Below are 26,138 nucleotides of genomic sequence, written 5' to 3'. Positions count from 1 at the left end.
TTTTAATTTGATGGGAATTCCCATTCCAACACTTTCAAAGCGTTTTACTGCTGCTATGAGTTTGGACATGAAAAAGAACATCTCTAAAGCCCGAATGCTGGAACAAGCTTTATCCAAAACTGGTTGCTTTTGCTGACAATGGAGGTTTTGGATGCTATCAAATCCTATTTCTCAAGCTTTAAGTTTTCCATCTTCTTGATGTTGCTATCACTTGGTATTGATATCACTATCACTAGGGCCTTCTTCCTTTGTTTTTTCACCACTACAATGCCAGGTTGGTCAGCCATCACCAGTTTGTGTGTATATGGAAGTCCCACAGGATCTGAGCTCAGTTATTCCCGATCACCTTTGGGGGCTTATCCCATTTTGCCCCCGGAACTTCCAGGCCATACTCGGCACCCCCATATGTGCTTATTGTGAAGAATAAACCTGTGACCACAAGGAGTATTAGGAGGTATTTCCCTAGTGGAAATGCAGAGTTGCTCTGAGGCAACAGACTGGTAGGCGTTTTGTGAGCCCCACAGCGAGGAAATCAATTGGCCTACTGTGGAAGAGGTCATGCTGTAGCAAAGACGTCACATCCCAGCGGCACCGACTTCCCACATCACGAAGACCCTCGATCAGCTCCGACCTATAGTCAGGCCGCATCTGGACCACCTTCACTTTACTTACCAGCCCCACCTCATAGTGACGTCATCTACCTACTCCATCATGTCTTCACCAATTTGGACCAGCCAGCGAGCACCGTGAGGGTCATGTTTTTTTCCAGTGCATTCAACACTATCAGGCTGACCCTCCTAGCTCAACGACTCAAAGCGATGGATGGTGGATGCCCTTCTCGTGCCCTGGATTATAGACTGCCTGACAGGAAGGTCATAATATGTGTGTCTTCAACACTGTGTGGCTGACAAGGTTATCAGCAACACCGGGGAGCACAAGGGACGCTCCTCTCCCCTTTCCTATTCACCCTTTACATCACGGCACAGACACCTGCCATTTTCAGAAGTTTTCTGATGACTCTGCGGTAGTTGGATGAATAAGTGGAGGTGATGAAACAGACCACAGGGAATCAGTGGACATGTGGTGCAAGCAGAACCATCTGCAGCTCAATGTGACAAAGACCAATGAAATGATTGTGGTCCCCGTTTCCATCCATATAGTGGAGGACTATAAATAACTTGGAGTACACACTGACAACAAACTGGAGTGAGACAAAAACACTAGCCCTGTCTCTATTTTGTGAAATGGCTGAGGGGTTTTTTAACATCTGTTGGACAACGCTCAAGATTTTCGATGAGTCTGTTATGGCAACTGTGACACGCTGCTGCATGGCTGAGGGTTCAGATATCTATTCCTGTTGTTTTTCATAATTCATTTGCTCAGCTTCTACCCATATGCTACCATTAGCAAGTATATGTAATATAGTATATATATATATATATATATATATATATATATATATATATACTACTATGACTACTATGGATCAAAGCATACAAAGAGCATATGATTAAGACCAGGAGAGTTCAGAGAGCATAACTTTCAGGAGAGGGACTGCTCACTATTTCCCTGTTGATCATCTATGAAATGAGCACACAATTAATTTTAATTATCTATGCTGTGGCTCTCTGGTGATGCCATTCTGTCCTTCTTTACAATAACTTGGTCCAGGGTGAAATGCCTGAGTGACTTCTTGAGGGATTATTCTGAAACTACAAAATGTACACATATTCATATTCCACACAAGAGTAATCCCCTGACAATATCCACCGAGTGCATTTTGTGAGGAACACGTGTAATTTCAAATGCATTGCCTTGTTACTTTTTATGTCAATGTCTGAGCAAGTAGTGATGATGTAGTAGTCAATAATATACTGAAATGTTACCAAAACTCTGTCCAGTGTTTTGAAATATTACATCAGACAATTCACATGCATTAGTCTATACAAGCTCAATTAAAAGGATTAAAGAACCTCTGCATCACTCTAGAAAGCTATTGTTTTTAATGACTCCTTTGGCTCTAACAAGGGAGCCCTGGTATCTGTGCATTGTATGTCATGTACTTTGTGCAGCAGCTGGAGGAGCAGCATACACTGTACACCTGGATATCAGTATAAAGACAACAAAGATGACTTTACAAAATACAAATATTGTGTATTGCATTTCCACTTGGATATGATCCGGATTGGAAGTTCGCGGATGACACCACAGTGGTTGGACTCATCTCAAGGGGGGAGGAGTCTGACTACAGAGATGAGGTCAACAGACTGACTGAGTGGTGTTCAGTTAACAACCTCCAACTGAACACCACGAAAACTAAAGAACTTATCTTGGACTTCAGGAAGGGCAGAGCAGACCCGGCCCCACTTTACATTCACGGGAGCTGTGTGGAGAGGGTACACTCCATGAGGTTTCTGGGCGTGCAGATCTCTGATGACCTCTCCTGGACTGCAAATACCACGGCGGTGGTTAAAAAGGCCCAGCAGCGTCTCCACTTTCTGAGAGTGCTCAGGAGGAACAACCTGGAGGAGAGGCTGCTGGTGACATTTTACAGAGCCACCATAGAGAGCATCCTAACGTACGGCATAACAACATGGTATGCAGGGTGCTCAGCTGCAGACAGGAAAGTACTGCAGAGGGTCATCAACACAGCCCAGAAGATCACTGGCTGCTCTCTGCCCAGCCTGGAGGTCACTGCAAACTCTCGGTACCTCAGCAGAGCTGGCAATATCATCAAGGACCACTCTCACCCCAGCAACCAACTGTTTGAACTATTACCGTCAGGCCGACGGTACAGGTCACATAAAACCAGGACAAACAGATTCAGGGATAGCTTCTTTCCCAGAGCTATCACCGTAGTAAATAAGCACAAAAACAATTGAACCTATTCCATACCGTCACTGTCATTATATTAATGCTGCTATTCATACTGTCATTATATTAATGCTGCTATTCATACTGTCATTATATTAATGCTGCTATCCTGTATATATTGTACATACTATTGTCTGAGTACTTACGATTGTTTTTTTTTTTTGTACTTTTTATATTTTACATTTATATTTATTATTGAAACTTGCACCAAGGGAGTGGCACTCCAATTTCGTTGTACTCTGTACAATGACAATAAAGGCTATTCTATTCTATTCTATTCTATTCTATTCTATTCTATTCTATTCTATCCAAGAAAGACAGCTGAGAGACAAAGCTGATGACGAAAATCAAACAATCCCTGCTGATGAATAAATAAAAATAACAAGTCCTGCTGATGTTGACCTCTAGCTGCCAAGTTCAGCCAAATTCAGCATGATGAACCTTGTTTGGGGGGATAAAACTGCGTTCTGTTTTTGCCTACTGTTAGCTTTATTGTGTATACATATAGTATACAGACATAAGCTACCATTAGCAAGTATATGTAAGACAGCATAGACATACTACAAATTTCTATTTGTAACTGTTGAGGCCTTTACAGACTAAACAGAGGCTCAAAGATGTAGCACACCTCTGCACACCTCCCTCAGCTTGTTCCTCATCTGTGGGTGAATAACTGTTGCTATAATTCTGGACCAGGCCGTCTCACTTCTTCTCAGTAGTAAAGATTATTGTGGGAGACAAGGCGGTGGCAATAATAAGGTAGAAAATGAACAAAGGTTGTTAGAGTTTCTATTTATTGTTGTAAAGAAAGGGAGAGGTTTTTCATCCTATTCTCCACCTGCATGCGTTAAGCAAGCGTCTGCAGTCTTACAAGTTTAAGATGCTAACACTTTTGAATGGAGTTGACTAAAGATACTGGGTTACAACAACTGATCTAAAACTACACTGACTTACTTTCTTGGTACAAGGGTCACCAAAGCAGGCATGTCCACATCTTTCATTTGGTACAGTTTCTTTTCTGATGCAACCAAGGGGGATTTATGCCAGTGGCTGGACTCAAACTGGCCCCCTTTCATTTGCCAAGAAACCTGCTTACTTTTATGTGGCTGTATACTTAGACCACAGCCAATTTGTAAGGTCTGCACTCAAAGTTGTAACCTACAGATACCAGGTTCTGCCTTTTGGGTTGTCTGTCACTTCTCAAACCCTCACCAAATGTTTTGAGGCAGCGTTAGTTTCCCTCAAAGACAGCGGTATTCCTGTCATTTGGATCAAGCTAGTGCAGGATGCTACAGAGAGAAAGCGGCAATGCAACTGTTGTTGGATCTGTCACACAATCTGGATTTCTCAGTGACCTTTCAGTAAAGCTTGCTACCCTGACTCAGTAGTTGTTAGAAATGTGGGCTCGAAATACGCTCACCTTTCAGCCACGTACATTTGCCAGGACACCGAGTGCCATGTTTCATGTCAGCCTCGCTTATTTTCAGTTGGGATGCTGATTGGGCTCCCAAAGGATTTTAGCTTTTTAATTTCTTTGCTGTTTTTCTTGCTGCTCAATCTTTTAAGCATAAGAATGTTTCAGTGCTGGACAGTCTCACACTATCGATTACCAAAACTTGCTTATTGGCTCTTCACGCTTGGAGGGAGCCCAGGCTGCTGAGCTAGGAGTCTGCAATTGGAAAGGTGTCTTTTTCCAAGGTCATGTCCACAGACACCTCTGCAAGGGGATGGAGCTGCATTTCCTGTGTTATGTTGATTCATTCAGGATGTGTATTTATTTGACCATTTATTTGTCTGCTAAGCGAATCCAGCCAGAGGTAAAGCTCTGTTTGAACACAGGGTCTCCCACTGGGTTGTGGAGTCTCCCTAGCTTACAGAACCACCAGTGGAATGGGTGATATTTGTGCTCCGGTCGTCATCACTGTGCTTTTGTTTAGTTCTATTACTTGACCGTGATAGTGCAAGTCAAATACTGGTCGTCTGACTCCAGTTCTGTGGCTGCTATGTGGGGTGTGTATATGTGTCACATACTGTATGTGTTGTGCCAACTAAAGTGATTGAAAGGGAACAAAATGTTATGACTGTATCTTTTGTTCCCTGAAAGAAAGGAACAAAATAAAGCCCCAGGTTTGTCCATCGACAGCTGGACTCGGATGACGGGGTGTATATGTGCAGTTATCTTCAACCAGGATACACACAGGTGTGTTTTACCTCTTCTTCAGGGCATTAAAGTTATAGTTCGTCACATTTCATCTCTTTGGACAACTTCATTCTTGCCTTTAAGTCTTGTGAAATACCACTTTAACATTTTTAAAAACAAAAGCTAGTCTGTGCCATTTGAAAGTGCTAAAATAATAAAATAAAGCCACACAAACATTCTGCTCCCTCGTTTGTTTTTGCATTGTTTGTGTGGGTGGGTGGTCAGATGCTACTGAGCATTTTTTCTGTACAGCTGCATTATAATGCAAATGTGGTCACAAAAATGATTAAAGAAGTAAGATTTATGAAAATAACAAAAAGTCTATAGAATATTACTTGTGAAAAACGACAGAACAAAATCCAGTTTTTTATTTTTTGTGATTTTCACATTTTTGATGTTGAATTTCATTTAGTGTCTGAGCTTTTAAAACATGCATAAGAAGCTGGATTGTGTTGGCTGCCTAAGGGTAAAACGTCTTTTAAAACATGTTTTGAAGTTTTTCATTTAAAATGCAAGACTGCAAAAGAGGAGAATGTGTATGTTTCCTTGGTCCTATATTCATATTAAACAAATAAAGAGGCAGGGAACGCTGTTTGATTGCTGCTCACACTGACATTATGGACACTGAAATTAAACCTCTATTTCAAAAAAGCACTCGGTGTTATAACAATGATCAAAGGTTTAAACGTAGCCAGTGTGTTGCTGTGTATTAAGGTCCATTAAATAAGAAGTGGGTTTTTTCTTCTTCAAGCAGGACACCATGTGTGATATGAAAAATATGAGGTAAGTAAAACCTTTTTTATTCCTAAAGTTATATTTAGGACAATGTCTCCTGTAGTTATTACCTTATGCCACATACTATCCACTAACAGAGTAGCTAACAGTAGGTTAGTAGCTAATGTTAGCTTAGCTAATAGTACTCAGAGTAGCCCCAAAATTTAAGTAAGGTTGTCGTGACATAAGCTGAACATTATTATTGTAAATATGGATAGAGAACTAGATGCAGCAAGTTACACACACACACACACACACACACACACACACACACACACACACACACACAAATTCCCACAGTAATATAAACTGTCAGATGATGAAGTAAAATACAAATTATATCAAAGCAGCCATAAAAATAATAAAAAGGAGAACCAAAGTTCAAGTAATGCAGATACCTGTGAGTTGTAAAGTACTGAAGTACAGTACAGAGTAAATGTTGATCACCTTTTTGAATGAAAATGAGATGGAGACTCACCTAAACTAAGTGCTAGTTGATAAAAGCTGAGGTCAGTCTGCTTTAATATTTTTAATTATGCACCACACTGAGTTTTGTAGTGTGGAAGCGATATCTGCAGCAAACATGGGGTGCACTAGACCATATTGATTTAAAAGCTTTTGTGAAATAAGGTGAAATAATATAATAATGTATAATAAATATTGCATTAATTAAAATGTTCAAAGGTTGATTCTGTTCATCTGGACGTCGCGTTATCTGGGAGAAACGTTTCGTCACTCATCCAAGTGACCTCTTCAGTCTCACTTTGGAGATTTATTTTCCTGGATGATTGAGAATGCATCAAGACATGAATTAAAATGCATTAACATGTAAAAATCTTAAAACAAAAACTTTTTTACAAGCCAATAAAACTCTAGTCCACTGACCTTAGGGTTGTTAGGTTACTACTTAATTATTACTAATATTAATAAAGGTTTACACCATTGTAATGTCTTGTTTTCAGCATCACAAACATTTTGCATCAAAGTACAGGTCAAACTTCAGAATGATGATATGCTTGGGTGTTTTCATTACAGCCACTCATTCTCCTTTAAAGGCTTAAAGGCAACATCTCCTTCATTCACTTGCAGATTTAAAACTATTCAGATTCAGAAGACTTTATTGTTCCCCAAGGGGCAATAAGAGACTGACCTTGCCGACCGTACAGACAATACCATCTATGTTGGAGACAAAACACTGTCAGTGCTCCTGTTACGATCAGCAAGCCTGAACACAGAGTACAGGTACATTTCAATGCCTTAGAAATTTCTATTGCATAGACATTTTATTTTATTTGACTTTGACCTTTGACTGTACTTATTATTTATGTATTTTTGCATTTAAAAAAATGTTTTCGTTCAAAAATATCATTTTAATATGGCACATAAATAAAGTCAAAGGGTTTAGTTTTTTGACAGATGACCACTTCCTTCTGTTTTTTCACTTTTTAATATTTTATTGTTGCCCATTAATAAAACAAAAGTATTTCTTATCCCATTACATGATGGAATAATTACTCGATTACTAAAATAATCAATAGCTGCAGCCCTACTGAAAAGAGCTTTCAAAGACTTAAAGGTGTGACCCAATACTTTTGTCTGCATAGTGTTTGTAGAATTGAGGAAAACAACTGTGGGAACAGGTTTCTCTCGGGGAATTACCTGCACTACAAGGGTATACTGTTATTTGTTAACACTTTCACATATGCTGTTCTTTTAAGATCCTACATATCCTGTTTTTTACATTTACCGGTCAATAACATATTTAGCTGCAAAAGGTTATCCAGCAAGAGAACAGGGATAGAGCTGGACTGGCACTTCAGGCAGTATAAAGCCTCAATGCTGGACATCTGATTTATCAAGCCTCACCCAGTTATCTATGGGCTGCTCAAAGATGCAGTGGCCAGCAGAATGGCTAATGTAGGACAGGGCATAACTAAGGCTGTCCTCATGTTTAATGATGATGAATATTTCAAAGCACACTCCTCCACTGCCTCTATTTAAAACTCGACTTAGCAACAGACCTTGAACCAACTGGGTTCACAGGAGGATGAACACCTATTCAACCTACTGAGAAACTAAGCCAGACTAAGATATTGATGTAAAGGAGGAGGCAACAAAAAGATTATTGAGATAAAATGGTTGAATACTTTGCACTAAAAGGGACTAAGAATGAGTTCACTTGGTAGATTTTCCACTGAAACGCCAACAGTCAAGGGCTTTGCTTTTGAATGCAGAGCTTGCATTCTGACCTAAAGCTAATGAGGGATGTCAGTGTTTTACAAAAACGGCTGCGTTAATAATGTCAGGAGGCTGACTGCAGTGATTATATTGGACGCCAGCTCTGTTCTGGTGCTGTGCCTACGTAACCATTAAAACACTATGAAAACACTAAGAATACAGGTTTGGACAGCTTTCTTAATACATTTAATTCATTTTAAAAGCATATTTTATATTTACTCATGCTATCTTTGTCTAGAATAAAAATTGGTTTGATGATCGGAAACATGGAAGTGTGATGAATCTCCAAAAAATTTGAAATTAGCAAGGAGGTAAATACTTTTTGACAGCACTATGAACAGATAGATGAAGTTGCTAACCTCAAGAAATCCTCCCAGTGGCTAGAAAAGACTTATTTAAAAGACACTACAGATCCAGTGATCACGGTAGCACAAGAACAGCACCACATCCATAGGGGCAGAAGTCTACCACAGCTGACCTCTATCTTGGAGAACAACCACTACACACTGTCCATGTCAGTTTTGATAAGCTAGCAAAGTTTCATTTGTTTTCACCTTCCAGACTGTACTTAGTTTGTAATTGAAGTATAAACAGGGCACCAACTCTGAGAAAAAAAGACTATGGAACCCAATGACAGGTTCATCCATCCATCTTCTTCTGCTTATCTGAGGACGGGTCGCGGGAGCAGCAGCCTAAGCAGCTTGTCCGGGGGAACACCATGCTTTCCCAGGCCAGCCAAGAGATATAATCTCTCCAGCGTTTCCTAGGTCTGCCCCGGGGCCTCCTCCCAGTGGAAGGTGCCCGGAACACCTCACCCAGGAGGCATCCTTGTCAGATGCCCGAACCACCTCAACTGGTTCCTTTTGATGTGGAGGAGCAGCGGCTCTACTCTGAGCCCTCCCGGATGGCTGAACTGAACTGAAGGGAGAGGCCAGCCACCCTTCAGAGGAAGCCCATTTCTGCTGAACCCATCCCTGACCCGGAGTGGGCTCTCCACCCTTTTCTGGCCCAATGAAAGGTGCTATATGCACTGATGTGGACACTAAGTCAACATCAGTGCAATATCATCAGCAGAAGACAGCTACGATCAAAGCTGGAGATTCAAAGGCAACAGCACAGTGAAAACAATAGTGAGAATAATGGACAAACATTCTCTATACACACACACACACAACTATATATATATATATATACACATATATAAATATATATATCGTATCAGGGGGCGTTGGGGCTTAAGAGGTTAATAGCATTGTTTCTTCCTCCCCTCAGCAAGTATTGCTAGTCTATCTATCTCAACTTCCTGTTAAGCACACTGCTTTTTGCTGTTTTCCCTCAGAAGCTCAAAATCTAGCGCTTTTCAGTCTGTGTCTAATCTATATCATTTCAGTCTATACCAAGCATAGAACAGCAGTTCCTTCATTACACATAAATGACTATTGTATAGAAAATATTGCATGTTAGTCTATTGCACACTGAAATGTGGATTGCATATAGAAATATATATCATACTGGATACATTTGATTTTGTGTGTATTTTACTGATTTTGTTTTTCGCCATCAGTCTGACTGTGGTGGGAAAGAAGCTGTTGTGGAAGCGTGTTGTGTGTGTGACAGACTGTCCACTCTGCTGCATCTCTGGCTGTATCCTGATTGTTTTGGTGCAAAGAGGGTGTGACCTGAAGCAACACATCATCAGAGACCTGACTATCTCTGATGATGTGTTGTTCTCTTTTCTTACAGCGCTCTGTGTCCACTGATGGAAGATCCGTTCATATAATCCTCTCTGCAGGCTTTATGACTCTCTGGAGAGTTTGTGGCTGTAGTGAGACTCAAAGTAGCCACCAACCAAGAACCCCCAGCTACCTGACAGAGTTTCATTAGTGGAAATGCTTGTAGATGTGAACACTGCTCTACGCACCATCCCCACTGGCAGTATCACTGAAATCTTAAGTACTTGGGTATTCCACAGGCCAGTGGGAATGATTCAAAAATACATGAAGTTCCACATTTCATGATGAAAAAAAGAGCATCTGTAAATACATCAGAAAGACGGCCCTCAGAGATTGCCTCAGACAGCTGAAGACAAATGGTGATGCTGAACAGGAAGAGGAATTCATGGATATGGACAACCAAGTCCCTGCATGGGATTACAATCAACAGATAGATGAAGTTGCTAAGATCAAGAAATCTGTCATGGTTTGTGTCTCTGTGTCTGAGGAGCGTGTGGGATGCCCCGGTGGCCACCCTCAGGCTGGGCCATCACCTTCACACCTGCATCCCACTCCAGGCGACTATTTAACTCTGCACAGACGGCTGCTCCACGCCAGTCCGTTAGTCACCCCTCAGTGGTAACTTGGCTCCCCGCAGAGTGTGTATCCAAGTGTTGCTTGAACTGTGTTAATTCTATCTCCATGTGCTCAGGTTACTGTCTGGTGTTTCGTACCTGCCACCTGCCTGCTTGGATCTCTGAGTGCACCACCTCAGAGTCCCACGGTCCGGCTCTGGCCAGATTGCTATAGCCCTGTCTTGTTGTGCCTCTCCCTTCCCCTGTACACGGACCTTTTCCCCTTTGTGTTGCAGCCTCCCAATGACGGCTTCCCTGTGTGCTTTGTCCTCCTGGTTTTCTTCAGTTCGGCGATTTCGCCTCCCTTGGTTGTTCCGGGTCACCTTTTTTTAAATAAATAAAACCTGTACTTGCTCACTCTGAAGTGTATTGAGTTTGCTTTTGGGTCCCGCTTGTGTGCACGACCTGCGGTTAATGACACTTATTTGTAATTATGAAGTGTTTCTACTTCTGTACTTCTGAATTACTTTTCAATGGAATCAGACAAACTGACCTTCATTGCAGAGGGAGCCAAAAAATCCAGCGAGACATTTGCAGTGGCCGGTGATGTGGTGGCATGCCCCATCGCTGTGGACACACTGAGGACACATCTGACTGCAACGATGGCCATAGAAGCCAGGAGAACATGCTGTGGAGGAAAAATCCACATTATGGCTCATCATGTGCACTCTGTGATGCTGTGTGTACTGGGAATAGCGTTCTAGCCATTCCCTCGTCCCATGGGTCAGCCTGTTAGCTGTATTAGTTTTGATTTGTTTTTCCTTCCCACACAGGAAGGACTCATAAGTCTTCCTCTGGCCTTTAATTTGCTTTAATTGACGTAACTCTAATTACTCTAACTGGCAAGGCAACCCTCTTCCCTCATGCTACAGGATTTTCCTCATTATGATAATTGTGTAAATTGTGAATCAAGAGAGCTTAAATGTATTACTCTGATGCCAAAAGAAGCAGAAGAAACGGTCATACAAACACACTCCATGTACTCACTCTATGAGCATCATCAGACTTGGGCTCGATTTCAAGCAGATGCAACATGAATGAGTTGCAGTTATTTTCTTAAACAAAATAAATGAACTTTAAGCTTCAGTTTCACTGGGCCATTACCATGGGAATTTAGACTCTTAATTTCAGAACACCAGCATCACCCATTAAATAAACCACCGTGTACAGGTTAATATGCAGGGTGACACACAGATCCCTAATGCTAAAGTCAGTAAAAATGGCGATATCCTTGTGGTTATTTTCACCCTGACTGAAAACAAGCCTCAAAATTGATTTCTGTAAAACTCTGATGTTTTCTCCTCCTCTGAATCTTTACAGAAGAGGTGGAAGTGCCAACATAACCCACAGCATCCCTCTGGCCAGCCACGAGGACTGTTTCTGTTTTCGTAAGACAAATGCTGCGATCATTAAATTTGCTAATTAGTTCTGAAACAAATTTTACACAGACTTTATTTCAAAGACCTGCGAAGAAGTTACAAACTGGAATAACAAAGATTATCCAGTAGAAACAGTGCACCAGGTGGCAGCTATCACTTTATTCTAGTGCCGTTAATCTCGCTAAAATGACGTTAACGGCATAACCGCATTAACGCGGTAAATCTCCGTTAGCAAGTTAGCGCCCCGTGCGTGGGACTGCACGGCGTCAACGCGTTAGCAAGGTTCACTCGTTAGCACGTTAGCGCTGTCCAGCCCCATGCACGGGGCAATCTGGGCTAACGTGCTAACAGAGATTTACCGCGTTAATGCAGTTATGTGGTTAACGTCATTTTAACGAGATTAACGCTGACAGCAGTATTTTATTCATTTCTCCTTTTTTACTAATTGTATAGGAGTCTTGTTAATAGTACTATTTGTAGTTTCTATTTAAAGCAAAATGTCAGGACTGCAGCTGTGGTCGAGTGAGTACAGTACACGACTGCAGAAACGTGGGTGTGAAAAATAATCCCTTACTTCTTCTGCAGTTGGTGCCCCGGTAGCCTGGAGCACACACACAGGTGCCGTCCTCTGGAGAACAGGAGCCCCCGTTCTCGCAGGTGCAGCTGTAGGAGCAGTTGGGTCCCCAGCGACCCTCCTCGCACACACTGTCACAATGGACACCTGCACAAAATACACACAAACACACACAATGTAGGCTATAGTAAAGCAAACAGCTTTATTCTGCAGAGTGCTGAGCTATGAGCTCTTAAATAAAGTCAAACTGGTATTCCTAACACAGAGGTTCACATGTCACTTAAAGGTGAAAAGTGAGACGGCAGGGTGATAAAAAAAAAAAAAATCAGCAGAGATGAGTAGAGTTCTCACAGGAACTCAGCTAGCAGTTAACATAATGCTGTACTAGCAAACTGTGGGCTGTAGTAAGTAAACCTGGTCACCTTCACTTAATTGATGTCTTCCAATTGGCCCCCGATTGTGATATTTGTGATATCTGTTGATCGATGTAATGTTTAGACACTTATTAAGCATTGGAAATGTCAACAAACTGTTATTTAGTTCATTATATTATAATCAGGCTGTCTGCAGGTTTTTGTGTTGTGTGTGTTAGTCTAAAACAAAAAGATGGTAAACTGGTGTGCATGTAAAGGTGATAACTGGCATTGTGTTCAACAAAACCAAACATGCTTTTAATTATTTTGCTGTCTAAATATTCATTTGTGTGTGCACATGTATGAATAAATGTCAGTTTATATGAATAAACACATAAAATCTCACAAATACTACCCAAGACTTTTCCCTGTCTAATTCTTTGGTAAAGTGTCTCCGTCTTTCATCAGTCTTGCATGTGTGTGTGCGTGTGTCCTGAGGGGCAGCAGTCTGTCTGCACAAAAACTGGTCTGCACAATAGTTCAGAGCCCGTACGGCTCACAGGGGACAGTCTGACGGAATAGAAACAGAGAGTATGTGTAAATACAGTACACGTCTCACTTCAGCCTGCAGCTCATTAGAAACTTTCTTTGACATTTAACATTTCTTTCAGACATTATGATGCAATTAATAACATTCTAACATCTAAACTTAACTTAAAAAGTAAAGAAATGTTTGTTTGGTCGATTATTTCTTTGTTGTAACAATCCTTCTTTTCAATAGATCGTAGAGTACTGCTGGAAAGTCAGTTTATTTCCCTTTACATCCCTAAGATCTCTTTAAATAGTAGAGTTGTGTATGTGAATTGCACCCCTGAAAAAACTGCCACCGAATCTTCTCAGCCAATGCCCAACAGCTTATTCTGTTATTGACTCTTGATTTTGAGCTGGTACTGCAGGTGCTGGCTGTCAGGTTCCTGATTGGCCCAGATTAACAGCACCTTTGAGCGCGGACTCAGCTTCAATGGTGAGCTGGTGTCTGCTTCAAACATGTCCTGTTTATAATTATATCTATGTACCTCTATCCTTCAACAATGCATTCATATGTAGTGGAATGGACAAATAAAATAAAGGATATTTTCTTCAATCTTTCATTTTTATAGTATGACTGCTTATGTTTATATATACCAAATTTTCCAGTGCTTGAGCCTACAATAATAATTAATCTTATCGTATGTTATCTTAAAATCACCCATTAGAATTATTTTTTCCGAACACTAAATCAGTCACAAAAATCAAATCAAAACTCCAAGTGCCAGCTGGACAACAGATAACAATAAACTGCTTTTTCAGTTATCTGTTGTCCATCGATGGTTAATTCAATCAGTTCCAGTTCAGTTCAATTTTATTTTAGTTATATAGCACCAAATCACAATATTGTTATGTAGAGACAGTAATACAGAAAAACCCCAACAATCACACGACCTCCTATGAGTACGCACTTGACAGTGGGAAGGAAAAACTCCCTTTTAACAGGAAAAAACCAGCAGAACCAGTCTCAGGGAGGGGCGGCCATCTGCCGTGACTGGTTGGGGTTGACGGGGAAGGAGACAGGACAAAAGACATGCTGTGCTTCATAAGTTGAAGATTGCTGCTGCTGCTCGTCCATCCTGTCTTGAGAATTCTGACAGGACGACTCGGGTGTGTTGATTCCTTTAAACTGACGTATTCATCCCGCTGTAACCAGGTTTCCTTCAGTCAGAATAAACTGATGTGTTGATCAGTTATTAAATCCTTTACTAACAGGGACCTTATGTGTACTGATCCACATTTAAGTGCTTTATCTTTGGTGCAGTTGAGGATGCTATATTGTTATTTAATTTCATTTGGAATTGTTTTTTTGTGAACAGACATAGTTTCTGCAGGGATGCAGCTCTGGATCATAACAGGAGGAAGGACGCTGCAGAGATGGTGTATAAGACTCTGCTTCCTGGTCCCAACTCTGGATAAATTTGGTCAGACTTCTACAAATGAGAGCTGCTCCATCTACAGGGGGATGGGTACCATCTCTCCTAACAAGACCACGTTTTCCCCAGAAAGTTGTTCAGTTTACACTTTACTCTCTGCAGACTTTTTAAATTTGATCTCACTGAGTCAGAGTGTAAATAATCACAGGAGAATCTTTGGGGTCTTTAATTGATATGCACTGTATTATCTTTCAGCTTCACAGACTCTCACAAGTCTAATTGTCATTCATAGTTATTACCTGAACTGTAATTACACAGGCTTACTAATTTCAGTCTAACGCAGATATCTGGTGTTTCTTTGTTTCTTCAAACTTCATGTAGTCGTTAACTCTAAACTTTGATCTATCTATTCATCAATATGTTGAAGTTTCCCTCAATGTCAATTCATTATCAGTTTTCCCTCTGGCAGTGAATTAAAATGCCCTCTCCATATTCATCACCTCTCATATTGATCCTCTCTCACCACAAGTTTACTAATTGACAATTAGTGGATGAAACAAGGAGAGGTACAACTCGAACATGACAATTAATAAAGTAAACAAGGGCACGGTGAAGTGTAATATCACTGCTGAGGAGAATGTTTGTGTAAAAACGTGGGAACATTTGTAAAGTTGAATTATTGAAAACAGCTCAAACTCATCCAAGCTTGAACGTCCCTAGTTTTAGAATTATAGGTTTGAATCTGCTGTGTGTTTGTCATATCGATTTGTAGTCTGAATTCATACCTTATTGTTGTCTGCACCCTTCTCCTCTGTCTTCTATTCCCCATCCATGTTTTATTTTATTCTCCTCTACTGAATGTGTGTTGAGGTATTTTCCATAACTGCTCCAGCTGCCCTCATTTCAGAGGGTCTAGATATGGCCCATGATCCCATGTCCCCTGAAGAGGCCAAAGGTCAAACTAAAGTGCATTTTTTAAGCTCTTCTGGAGTGTTTTTGATGAAGATTCATCAGTTTCATTGGATAGTTTTCAACGAAGTTGTTCTTCTCTGAGACCATGTGACTATAGAGGCACATCTAAAATATTTTTTAAACCCACTCTCAGTATATTTATTACTTTGTTGTGCACCTTCGATTTGATCTTCCAAGGGCTGGTTTTAGAGAGACACGAGACGCACGACAGCTTAAATAAAACTAATACAGTGGTCGGATTTCAGGTAAATTCATCAGTGGTACAAAGTCACTATGTTGACTTAAACTTAAATGTACCAAAAAATGTAATTATTCAGTGCCATCAGCCAGCAAGTGTCATTGATTGCTACCATGGAAACACTAATGCCAGGGGAATGTATCATGGGTATGGCATAGGTCTTACACAATAAGCTGCAAAATGAAGAAGAAGCTTCTGAAGAAGCTTCTCGGATGAGAGGTGAAACGTCTTCAAGCAACTTAAAGAAGTCCAGACGCTTTTCTTTGCAAGCTCCTTAGACTACGATGACCTGGATGACTGAGTAGCTTCACAGACACCTGCCTGTGAAAGTGTCACACGTGGTTTATAAAGCACTTTGAGTGCTCGAGTAAAGTAACAATTTCATATAGTTCATATTCATATTGCACCAAATCACAACAACAGTCACCTCAAAGTGCTTAATGCTTCTATGTGAAGACTACAATAGTACAGCTAAACCCCAACAATCAGACGACCCCCTTTGAGCAACTTTGGTGAGACTGGGAAGGAAAAACTCCCTTTTAACAGGCAGAAACCTCCAGCACAACCAGGCTGACATAAGCTTTGTCCAAAAGGAACGTTTTAAGTCTACTCTGAAAAGTAGAGCTGGTGTCAGTCCCCCAAATCCAAGCTGGGAACTGGTTCCACAGAAGAGGAATCTGAAAGCTGAAAGCCTCCCAATTTACTTTTTAATATCCTAAAGAACAGAAGAAAGACAGCAATCTGAGAGCGGAGTGCTCTATTGGGGTGATATGGGCGGTATGGAAAGATGGGCTCTGATTACTCAATATTATTTGCTATATAAGAACCAGTCCGTTTGCCATTTACATAATGTTTCAGCACAAGATATATGTTACATTACTGTGCTCAACATTAGTCCCACTTTTTCAAAGATCATGTTTCAATCCTTCTGTTCACTCTTTAGCTGAAAAAAGTAAAGGAAAAGACAAATGTGATTTTTTTGTGATATGTGTATATTCAATGTTGGGTCAGTGAACTATACGTTATAGAATAGAATTCTATAGAATAGAAAAGTGCTATAAGAACCACTCCAAATGCAATGCAAGTGGTGTAAAGCACCCAGCTACTGGACTCTAGAGCAGTGGAGATGTGTTAGAGCGGTTTCTGCAAGGCAGAACTTTTCATCCGGGTCTAGTCTGACCTCACAAATGTTTAATAGAATAGCCAAAAATTCCCATGAATACAGGAAAACTTTGCCACAAGACTGGAAGCTGTTATAGTGAAAAAGGGTGTCATTAAAGTTACTTAATAATTTTAATAATATAGCGTAGAAGGGTTATTATTGTTATGAATATTCACTGAATGTAAAATTGGGAAAATGCTTTGAATGGCATTTTGTCAACAGACTGAAGCAGGTGTGCTGGTATGAATAAATATTCTACTGTACCACCAATATGCAACCAAAAATGCACAAATTATATCACAGTTGCCAAATGCTTGACTTTGAGGTCAAGGCCACTAAAATGTGAACTTGTCTTGCTGATATTTCTGTGGTATCAATCTGAACATCATAGGTGTTCTTTCTAATGTTACTGGATTCACAGCATTTTCAAATGTTGGCTCAAACTGCAGCTCCATAACTCACCCGTCCAACCTGCAAGACAGCGGCAGAAACCCGTAACTGGATCACAGCCATCGGAGTTAACGCAGTCACATTTCTCTCTGCAATCCAAGCCGTACGATCCATCCTAACAGCACCAAGACAAACATCAGAGAAAACACATTTTTTCTTTTATTAAGTAACTTAACGAAACATTAAAGAAGCAAAGTAGAATGCTATGAATGAATGCTATGAGCACTCACAGGACAAGGTACGTCACAGTATTCATCCGTCCAGCCTGGGGAGCAACCACAGGTTCCACTGACGGGGTTGCAAGCTGCCCCATTGGCACACTGACACGTCTGATTGCAGCTCAGTCCCCAGGTTCCACTGGAGCAAGGGATGGAGCAGTCGACACCCTGCCAACCTGCTCAGACGACAGATCATTTTAGTTTGTAATGGAACTTTACTCTGCAATTAAGTATTATAAGTTTTATATTTCCGTATGTTTGACCTTGTGATTTTGATTTATTTTATGACTTTTCTTCTAACTTGGTGTAATTGTAGTTTATAAGAATGTGGATCCTATTTTCTCTACATTATCCATCTTTGCTGTATTTGTTATAATGACTAAATACGTGTCAATACCTATTTTATAGCTGCAACAGTGTCCAAGAGGCACGAGCCGACAGACAGACATATTTACAGTTTAAACAGATTATCAAAAGTAGTTTATTTGGAGCAAAAAAAAAAGTCCCTTTCCCCATCTTTGATAAGTGTTTCCAACAAACAGTTTGAGTAATCGTTTTTCTGTTTAACTTCATTTCCTCTTCCAAGTAAGTCTGTCTGGTTGTTGTTTGAGTTTTTCCTGCAGTGACAAAAGTCATAGAAATAAGCCAAGCTGCAGGACACAGGAGTTCATCGTTACTAAGGGCTGTACATTGAATTATCAGAGCGTATGTTAAACATATATCCTGATAATTCAACTGTTCAGTTCAGTAATATTTTGGATTATTGTTTAAATGACTTTTAAAAATGTATTTATCTTTTTAAAGGCTTTGCTTAACTTGAATGTAAGTAATAAGAAATGTTTCTAATTTGTCATTCCCTTCCATCCTTCACCATTTCCTGGGCTTTTCCCACTAAAAACACTGAGCATATTAAAGTACATCAAAGTAAATTAAGTCATGGGTGACTAAAGAGAGAGAGTACGCGGGTTTCACAGGGTTCGTTCTTGTTCTAACCAAAGCTCTCAGGCCCTGGTCCTGTTTTCTGCTTCTTCAGATGTCTCTCTATTTTAATTACCTGTGGTCCCAACCACGTTCAGAGGTGTATAAATATTTAAACATGCTGATATTGAGAGATATTAAGCAAGCAGAAAAAAAGACCAGGTAAGGACTGGAGATTGTTACAGTTGATGCCTTCACATTTTTAGAGATGTGAAATTGAATGAATGGTGAAATTGGAGAAAATTTGGGGTTTCTGGTTTTCAAATGCAGGATCAAACAAAAACAGGGCTAGGAGATCAAGGCTGGAACTTTTTAATATCAAATAGTTTGAAATTTTCTCAATTTTCTTTAAGCGTTTAGAAAAGTCCGAAAGTGTAGAAAAGATCTGTCAAAAAAAGCTGCAAATAATTTCACTGAGTTACTGTGAAATATAACAAAGAAAAAGCAGCAAATTCCCAAATTTGTTTAGTGATCTTGTGGAATTAGCTAAAAACTTTTGTATGTGTACTAGAAGCACAACTTGAATAAAGCAAGAGTTTGGAAACATTATGTCAAGGCCATGTAACCTAACTTTTTTAAAGGTTTTTATCACACTTGACCTCTTGAAATAAAAACAAGCATTTTTATCTCCTGGTGATCACTGAAATTCAAGTTATACACCCTTCCCCACTCACTTCAGATAGGCCTGGTTTTCTTCAGATTCAAATAAATGCAACACCATCAACATTTAATTAATTTCAATAGTCAACAGAATATGTAGTACTTAAAATAGCAGTTTTTCAAGCTCTCGTCAACGATATGCTCTGCAGCTTCTCCACAGGAACATCCACATGTACATTTTTAGATTAGAAAGAAGTACCAGAGGCTCTGCTGAAAATGTTAGACATTCAGGGAAACACTACAAGTTACAGTGAAGACTGTGACTCCTTACAAAAACAATTTTGATAGTTGTTCCTCTTGTCCAATTCTAAAACATAATAATGAAGGAAATTTCAACACTCTGTCTTTAAGAACGTGCTTGTAAAGCACTACCTTCTCTGCAGATGCAGGAACCATCAATGTGTGAGCAGGAGATCTCGTTTTGGCAGGAGCACGATGAGGAGCAGTTGATCCCGTACAGGCCTGCAAGACAGCTGATAGAGCAGTCGTCACCCTGGTCACACAAAAGGAGACAGGAAGGAACTGAAAAATAATGGTAAAGGTAAGATAAAAGGCCTGGAGTTGATTTGAGGTGAAGTGCTTGCATTTGGAAGATTTTGCTGTGAATGGACAACAGGTGGTCAAATCAGCTCTCCGTGAAGGTGAAACAACCAATGCTTAAGCTCACAAAGACAGAAAAAACCCATCGGAGAAGTTGCTACTATATTAGGGTTGGACTCAGCAATGCAAAAAGACCTGGACGTCCACAGGAAGACAGCTTTCCAGGATGATCGCAGAATTCTTTCTATTGCAAAGAGAAACCTCTTCACAACAGCCAACCAAGTGAGCAGCTCTCTCCAGGAGGTAGACGTATCGATATCCAAGTCTATCATAAAGAGAAGACCGCATGAAAGTAAATACAGGGTGTTCACTGCAAGGTGCAAGCCACTCATCAGTCTCAAGAATAGACTGGCTAGACTTTGCTAAAAAAAACACCCAAAAAAGCCAGCACAGATCTGGACAAACATTCTTTGGACAGATGAAACCAAGATCAACCTCTACGAGAATGATGGCAAGACAAAAGTATGAAGAAGGTGTGGAACAGCTCAGGATCCAAAGCACACCACATCATCGGTAAAACGCGGCGTCGGCAGTGTGACGGCTTGGGCATGCATGGCTGCCAGTGACACTGGGACACTCGTGTTTACTGATGATGTCACTCAGGACAGAAACAGACGAATGAACTCTGAGGTGACTGTCTGCTCAAATCCAGCTAAATGCAGTCAGATTGATTAGGCAGTGTTTCATAATACAGATGGACAATAAGCCACAACATACGGCCAAAGCAACCCAGGAGTTTATTGATGCAAACAACCTGATCTTAACCCAACTGAGCTGCATTTCACTTGCTGAAGATTAAACTTTGCACAGAAAGACCCACAAACAAACAGCAACTGAAGGCCTGTGAGAGCATTAAAAAGGAGGAAACCCTGGGTGTTGATTTAGCTCACTGCGATGAGCAGGTGACCATATGCCACATGGCTGAGACCAGCCGGCCCACATTCGATTCCAACCTTTTGCTGTATATCTTCCCCCATCTCTCGCCCTCCGCTTCCCTGTCACTCTTCACTGTACCCTGTCAAATAAAGCTGTAAAAAGGCCAAACGAAAAGGAGGAACCCAGCATTTGGTGATGTCCATGAGTTCAAGACTTCCGGTTGTCATTGCCTGCAAAGGCTTTTCAACCAATTATGTAGTAATAAACATTTTATGCTCAGTTATTTAATTTGACCAATTATTTTTGTTTAAAAATCCCTTCCTTTTTATGCAATCTTTTCTTTCAACTCACTGAATTAAAACTGAGTCTAGTCTGCACTTCAACTGCATCAGAATTGTTTCATTTAAAATTGAACCCCCTGTCTGGGGCTCTCCTCAGCTCTTTCCAGGAGGGTGGCGTGGCTGCCCCTCCGATGGTCCTCCTTGGGCTCTCACGCTCCTGGGGGCCACCAGATGTCTCCTCCATGCCTGCTTCATGCAGGCACATTACAAGGAGAATCCTTTTGAATACAAGTGCGCTCACGCACACAGGTGCTCACAGGCTTTCTTGCCTCCCACCTCAAAGCACATTCTGCGCTGTCAGTCTTGTGTGCTGCAAAATAAAATTCAATATTTAGTATTTACTGTTAGTTACACTTATCTAGGTTATTGCTGCAGTGCTGTTTTTATTGTGTTGCTCTCCTTTTACTTGTTTTCTTTTTTTGTATCAACAGGTAAACAGCAGATTTGTTTTTTAGTGTCTTCTCTCACTGTCCCTCTTCCCCTCTTCCCCTCTGTCTGTCTGTCTGTCTTTCTTTCTTTCTTTCTTTCTTTCTTTCTTTCTTTCTTTCTTTCTTTCTTTCTTTCTTTCTTTCTTTCTTTCTCTGCCCCCAGGCATGTCTGTCCTATTTGTGACTTAAAATAAAATAAATTGAATAAATAAATAATAATAACAAAGGTCAATCAAGTGGACCAATATGGCAAAGCCATAATGATCTACTTAGTAAAATAAATCCATCTTTCTTGGCCTTCAGACAATAACTCTGATTGCTAAAGAACTGAAGAGGACAGGGGGGAAAATCATTGTGGTGATGTACAGAACCAAAATCTCTGTCCAAATATTTATGGACCCAACTGTATATGTGTGTTATGTGTTACATGTTAATGTACATGTATAAATATTTTTAATGTTGGAGAGTTCTGTATGTGTATGCAGCTGTCTAGAGGCAACCTTTTCAGAAAAATCTGAAACCTTCTAATTATTTTTTCCTGGGGACCCTGTGACACCCCATTGAAGAGCCGTAGGCTGGATCTCTTAAGATCTCACTGTTCTGCTCTCTGGCAGCAGCACCATGCTCTCCCCCTCTCTCCCATGCACTTTAGAGCAACACGCAGCAACACTACACATGAGCGGGAGGAGGGAGGTATGGGGTCTTCACACACCCCCGTTCTCTGCTAGCCATCGGGGCGGGGAGGCTGGGAGGAGATGTTGGCTGTCCGATTGGCCTCCCTGCTGCTGCGGAGCCTGGGACGGTCTGCTTGCCTCCACCCCGGGGGGAAGGGTAACATCTCTTGGGTGTGGGTTCTGTTTCCCCCTCTGGGGGCGAGGGTACCTGGACCCGGGGTATAGAGTATGTTTGGGGAGTGTGATTGTGTGTACATGTCTATTTATGTCAATCCCTACGTTGGGTGAGTGCTGAGTGTTTGTATATGTGTGCATGAGGGTGGGAACGCATGTTTGTGTCTGTGTGTGCCTGTTTGTCTGTGTCTATATGTCAGGTCGGGTCTTAGACTCCACCTCTCTGGGAACTCCCAGGCCCTCCAAGGCCTATCTCCCCTCACCACACTCCCTGCCGGTGACTCCCTGCACACCTCTGGATGTCTGGGGCCTGGATCTCCTCCATGCCTGCTTCATGCCCTGGGGGACGGGACTATGGCTCTCTACATCCTCTAGCAGACCATTACATGTGGAAACCATTTGAATACAAGCGCGCTGATCCACACAGGTGTTCACTGTTCATGGACTTAAATAACACCTTTCTTGGCTGCTACTTCAAAGCACATTGTGCGCTGTCTGTCCTGCGTGCTGCACAACAACATTGAATATTGAGTATTTACTGCTGTTTACACTTAGCTAGACAACAAAGACAAAGATAACAAAGACTCCTGACTCTCAACTTGCCTCATCTACTGATTCACATAAGCATAAATGCTTTGTATGTAACATTTACTGATGAACACATGAGAGAGTAGCTAGACTGCAGACTAATCAATAAAGGACATGTCGTAGTGGCGAGACAGACAGCTTGGCATTAGCAGGATATCTAACCTTATCCTGTGCTGATAGCATGCTGGGAGAGCAAGCTTCACACATCTGAAATCTCAGGCACCATGACACATTGATTGGGACCTCCAACATATAAACTTTGCCAATTAAAATTGTATGCTTCAAACCTGCTGCCTTTAAATTGCTATTAATCTAATATTCACAAAGCTATCCAAAAGACAGGAGGACAAAGAGCTCTTATTAAATTTGAAACACTTGAAAAATAAATAAAATTGAACATCAATGTGTTCAGTAAGGAAAATCAACTGAATTTCCCAGGACTGTAAAGTCACCTCTTGTATAATAATTATGTACAGATTGGTGGATTAATGATCATTTGCTTGGCAACTTTGATTTAAATTTTTGTTCTAAAAGCCAGTTATTTTCAGTTTTTAAATCAAAGATAACAAAACAAAAATAATGTGTTTTTTACTTCATAACCCAAACACTAGCTGTGCAGCCTTGGAGGAAAGCAAAGAAATTTAACAACTCTACGTAGTCCCCTAAAATAAACAAATACCATCACTGTCACTATAGGAATGGAGAGACTGAGTATCAAACTGCTGCTTCTGTACTTGGTTAGCAGATCATCAACAACTGTGATTGCCTCTACACTACTAACAATTACAGGAACACTTGGAAAACGCATCAGATCTCAATAGGGGAAAATTGTGCCGGATATCTATACAGATATGGACTGAGTAATGTGTTAGCAACAAAAGTATGAGGCACTGTTTGATATTAAAATCATGAACCTAAATTCACAGACACCCTGAAAATTAAAGTGAAACATTTAATTGCAGCAACTCCAAATTGGTGCGTTTTAGTTTGTATGGCATACAGATACTTGTAATGATGCCTGACAATGTTGGAACAACATGTGGTGTTGAGGAGAATCCCCTATGTTTCTGTTCACCCAACAACATCAGGTCTTCTATTGGATTTAAGTCAGGTGAGTATGGGGGTCAGTCAGTAGTATCAATTTCTTCATCCTCTCATATCATTGCCACATGAAGCCTGGGATTGTTGTGCAGCAGGAGGAACCCGATGATGTTAAAGGGTTCTGCTGACCCTTTCACTTCTCTCATATGTGATCAGGGTGAGCCTGACCACACCTACGAGAGGTCATTTGTCGGGTTCTGGTCGTGCTCATCCTGTTCCTCCTTGCACAAAAGAGCAGATATTGGTCCTCCTCATAGATTAAGTGTTGCAGAGTGTAGCATTGTGGAAAAGAGTTGAGAGAATCCTCCACTAAACATTTTGGTTGGCATTACTTTTCATTTTTTTACTATCAATCAATCAATCAATCAATCAATCAATCTTTATTTATAAAGCACTTTTCATACAGAGAAAATGTAGCACAAAGTGCTTTACATAGTTAAAAGCAGCCCACCCCACCCTCCAACTCACTCCCCACACTCTCAATACACATATATCCCCCCACCCACACACACATACACACACGCGCACACTTAAAGAGTAAAAATTGGGCTGGGCTCGCATGAGCCAAGTGAGGAAACACTATAACAGGGAGCCGTCTGCACCGGGAGCCGGTCACAGACCGCAGCCTCCAGGCTGGGCACACAGCAGGAGGGAGGCAAAGGAGCCCCCCAGCCAGGCTGAGAGGACCCCAGAGACCCAGCAGCCACGGTCAATAACAGCCCCGGTGCAGAGAGCGCCCTCCGAGGAAACACTGGAGATATGATGCAATACAATATATATAGGGTAAAATGATAAAATAAATAAGAACAGGATACAATATAAATATAAATAGAGTAAGAAGATTAAAAAATGAATAAGAATAAAATCAAACAAATATTAGGTAAATCCTAAATTAATAATAAAATAGCAGGATAGAATAAATAAGCATAAAATAAATAAACGCTAAGTAAAAGCTAAATTAAAAAGGTGGGTCTTGAGCCTGTTCTTAAAAACATGTACGTTCTCTGCGGCCCTGAGCTCCTCCGGCAGGCTGTTCCACAGACGAGGACCATACCACTGAAAAGCTGCCTCTCCGTGAGTATGTGTCCTGACTTTAGGGACAATCAAAAGGCCAGTACCAGAGGACCTCAGGGTCCGCGAGGGTTCATAGGGTAAAAGCAGATCTGAGAGATAAGAAGGCCCAAGACCATTAAGACATTTAAAAACCAATAAAAGAACTTTAAAATCGATCCTGAAACACACGGGGAGCCAGTGCAGCGATTCTAAAACCGGTGTAATGTGGGCCCGCCCTCTGGTCTTCGTCAGCACACGAGCTGCCGAGTTTTGCAAGAGTTGTAAAGTTGAAATATTCTTCTTAGGAAGACCAGAGAGCAGGGCATTACAGTAATCAATGCGACTGGTAATAAAAGCATGCATCAGCATCTCCGTGTTGGCCCGAGAGAGAATAGGGCGGACTCTGGCTATATTTTTTAGATGATAAAATCCAATTTTGGTTACATGTTTAATATGTGGGATAAAACCAAGCTCAGAGTCAAAAATAACACCCAGGTTTTTCACTTGTAGCGAAGGACATAGTGAAAATGCCTCTAATTTAGACAAGCGTTTCTCTCTCTGAGCCTCAGGACCGACAATTAAAACTTCAGTTTTGTCCTGGTTAAGTTGTAAAAAGTTTTCTGCCATCCAAGATCTTATATCCAAGATACAGTTAAAGAGGGCATCCATTGGTCTGGTGTCATCAGGAGACACGGAGATGTACAGCTGCGTGTCATCAGCGTAACTGTGGAAGTTCACTCCATGCCTCCTGATGACACTGCCGAGAGGGAGCATATACAAATTAAAAAGTACAGGGCCTAGAACCGACCCTTGAGGCACACCACATGTCATTTTATGGATCTTAGAGGAGCATGTATCCATACTCACCATAAAAGATCTGTCAGAGAGATAGGAAGTGAACCAGCTGTGTACAGCACCAGAG

General features: G+C 41.0%; 1 protein-coding gene across 6 annotated transcripts in view; it reads right to left on the bottom strand.

Moving 5' to 3' along the window:
• Positions 1-26,138, bottom strand: part of LOC146583848 (multiple epidermal growth factor-like domains protein 11) — a 238,881-nt gene that overhangs the window by 26,427 nt on the left and 186,316 nt on the right. For all 6 annotated transcript variants that reach the window (XR_014892832.1, XM_085278281.1, XM_085278287.1 and 3 more), the window contains exons 12-16: positions 19,754-19,874; positions 17,756-17,919; positions 17,538-17,640; positions 12,387-12,533; positions 10,927-11,061 (exon numbers count right to left, since the gene is read on the bottom strand). Coding sequence is in view for 5 of the 6 variants with exons in the window: in XM_085278281.1 (XP_085134407.1) it covers positions 10,927-11,061; positions 12,387-12,533; positions 17,538-17,640; positions 17,756-17,919; positions 19,754-19,874 (670 nt within the window). In the remaining variant the exon portion in view is untranslated. The remainder of the gene's footprint in view (positions 1-10,926; positions 11,062-12,386; positions 12,534-17,537; positions 17,641-17,755; positions 17,920-19,753; positions 19,875-26,138) is intronic.

This window comes from Mchenga conophoros, linkage group LG1 (genome assembly GCF_057382185.1).
Source record: "Mchenga conophoros isolate Kocher_MC1m ecotype Shallow Benthic linkage group LG1, M_conophoros_male_GT1.1, whole genome shotgun sequence".
Classification (NCBI taxonomy): Eukaryota; Metazoa; Chordata; class Actinopteri; order Cichliformes; family Cichlidae; genus Mchenga; species Mchenga conophoros.
Note: the sequence above shows the minus strand (reverse complement) of the source record. Positions and strands in the feature narration are given on the sequence as shown.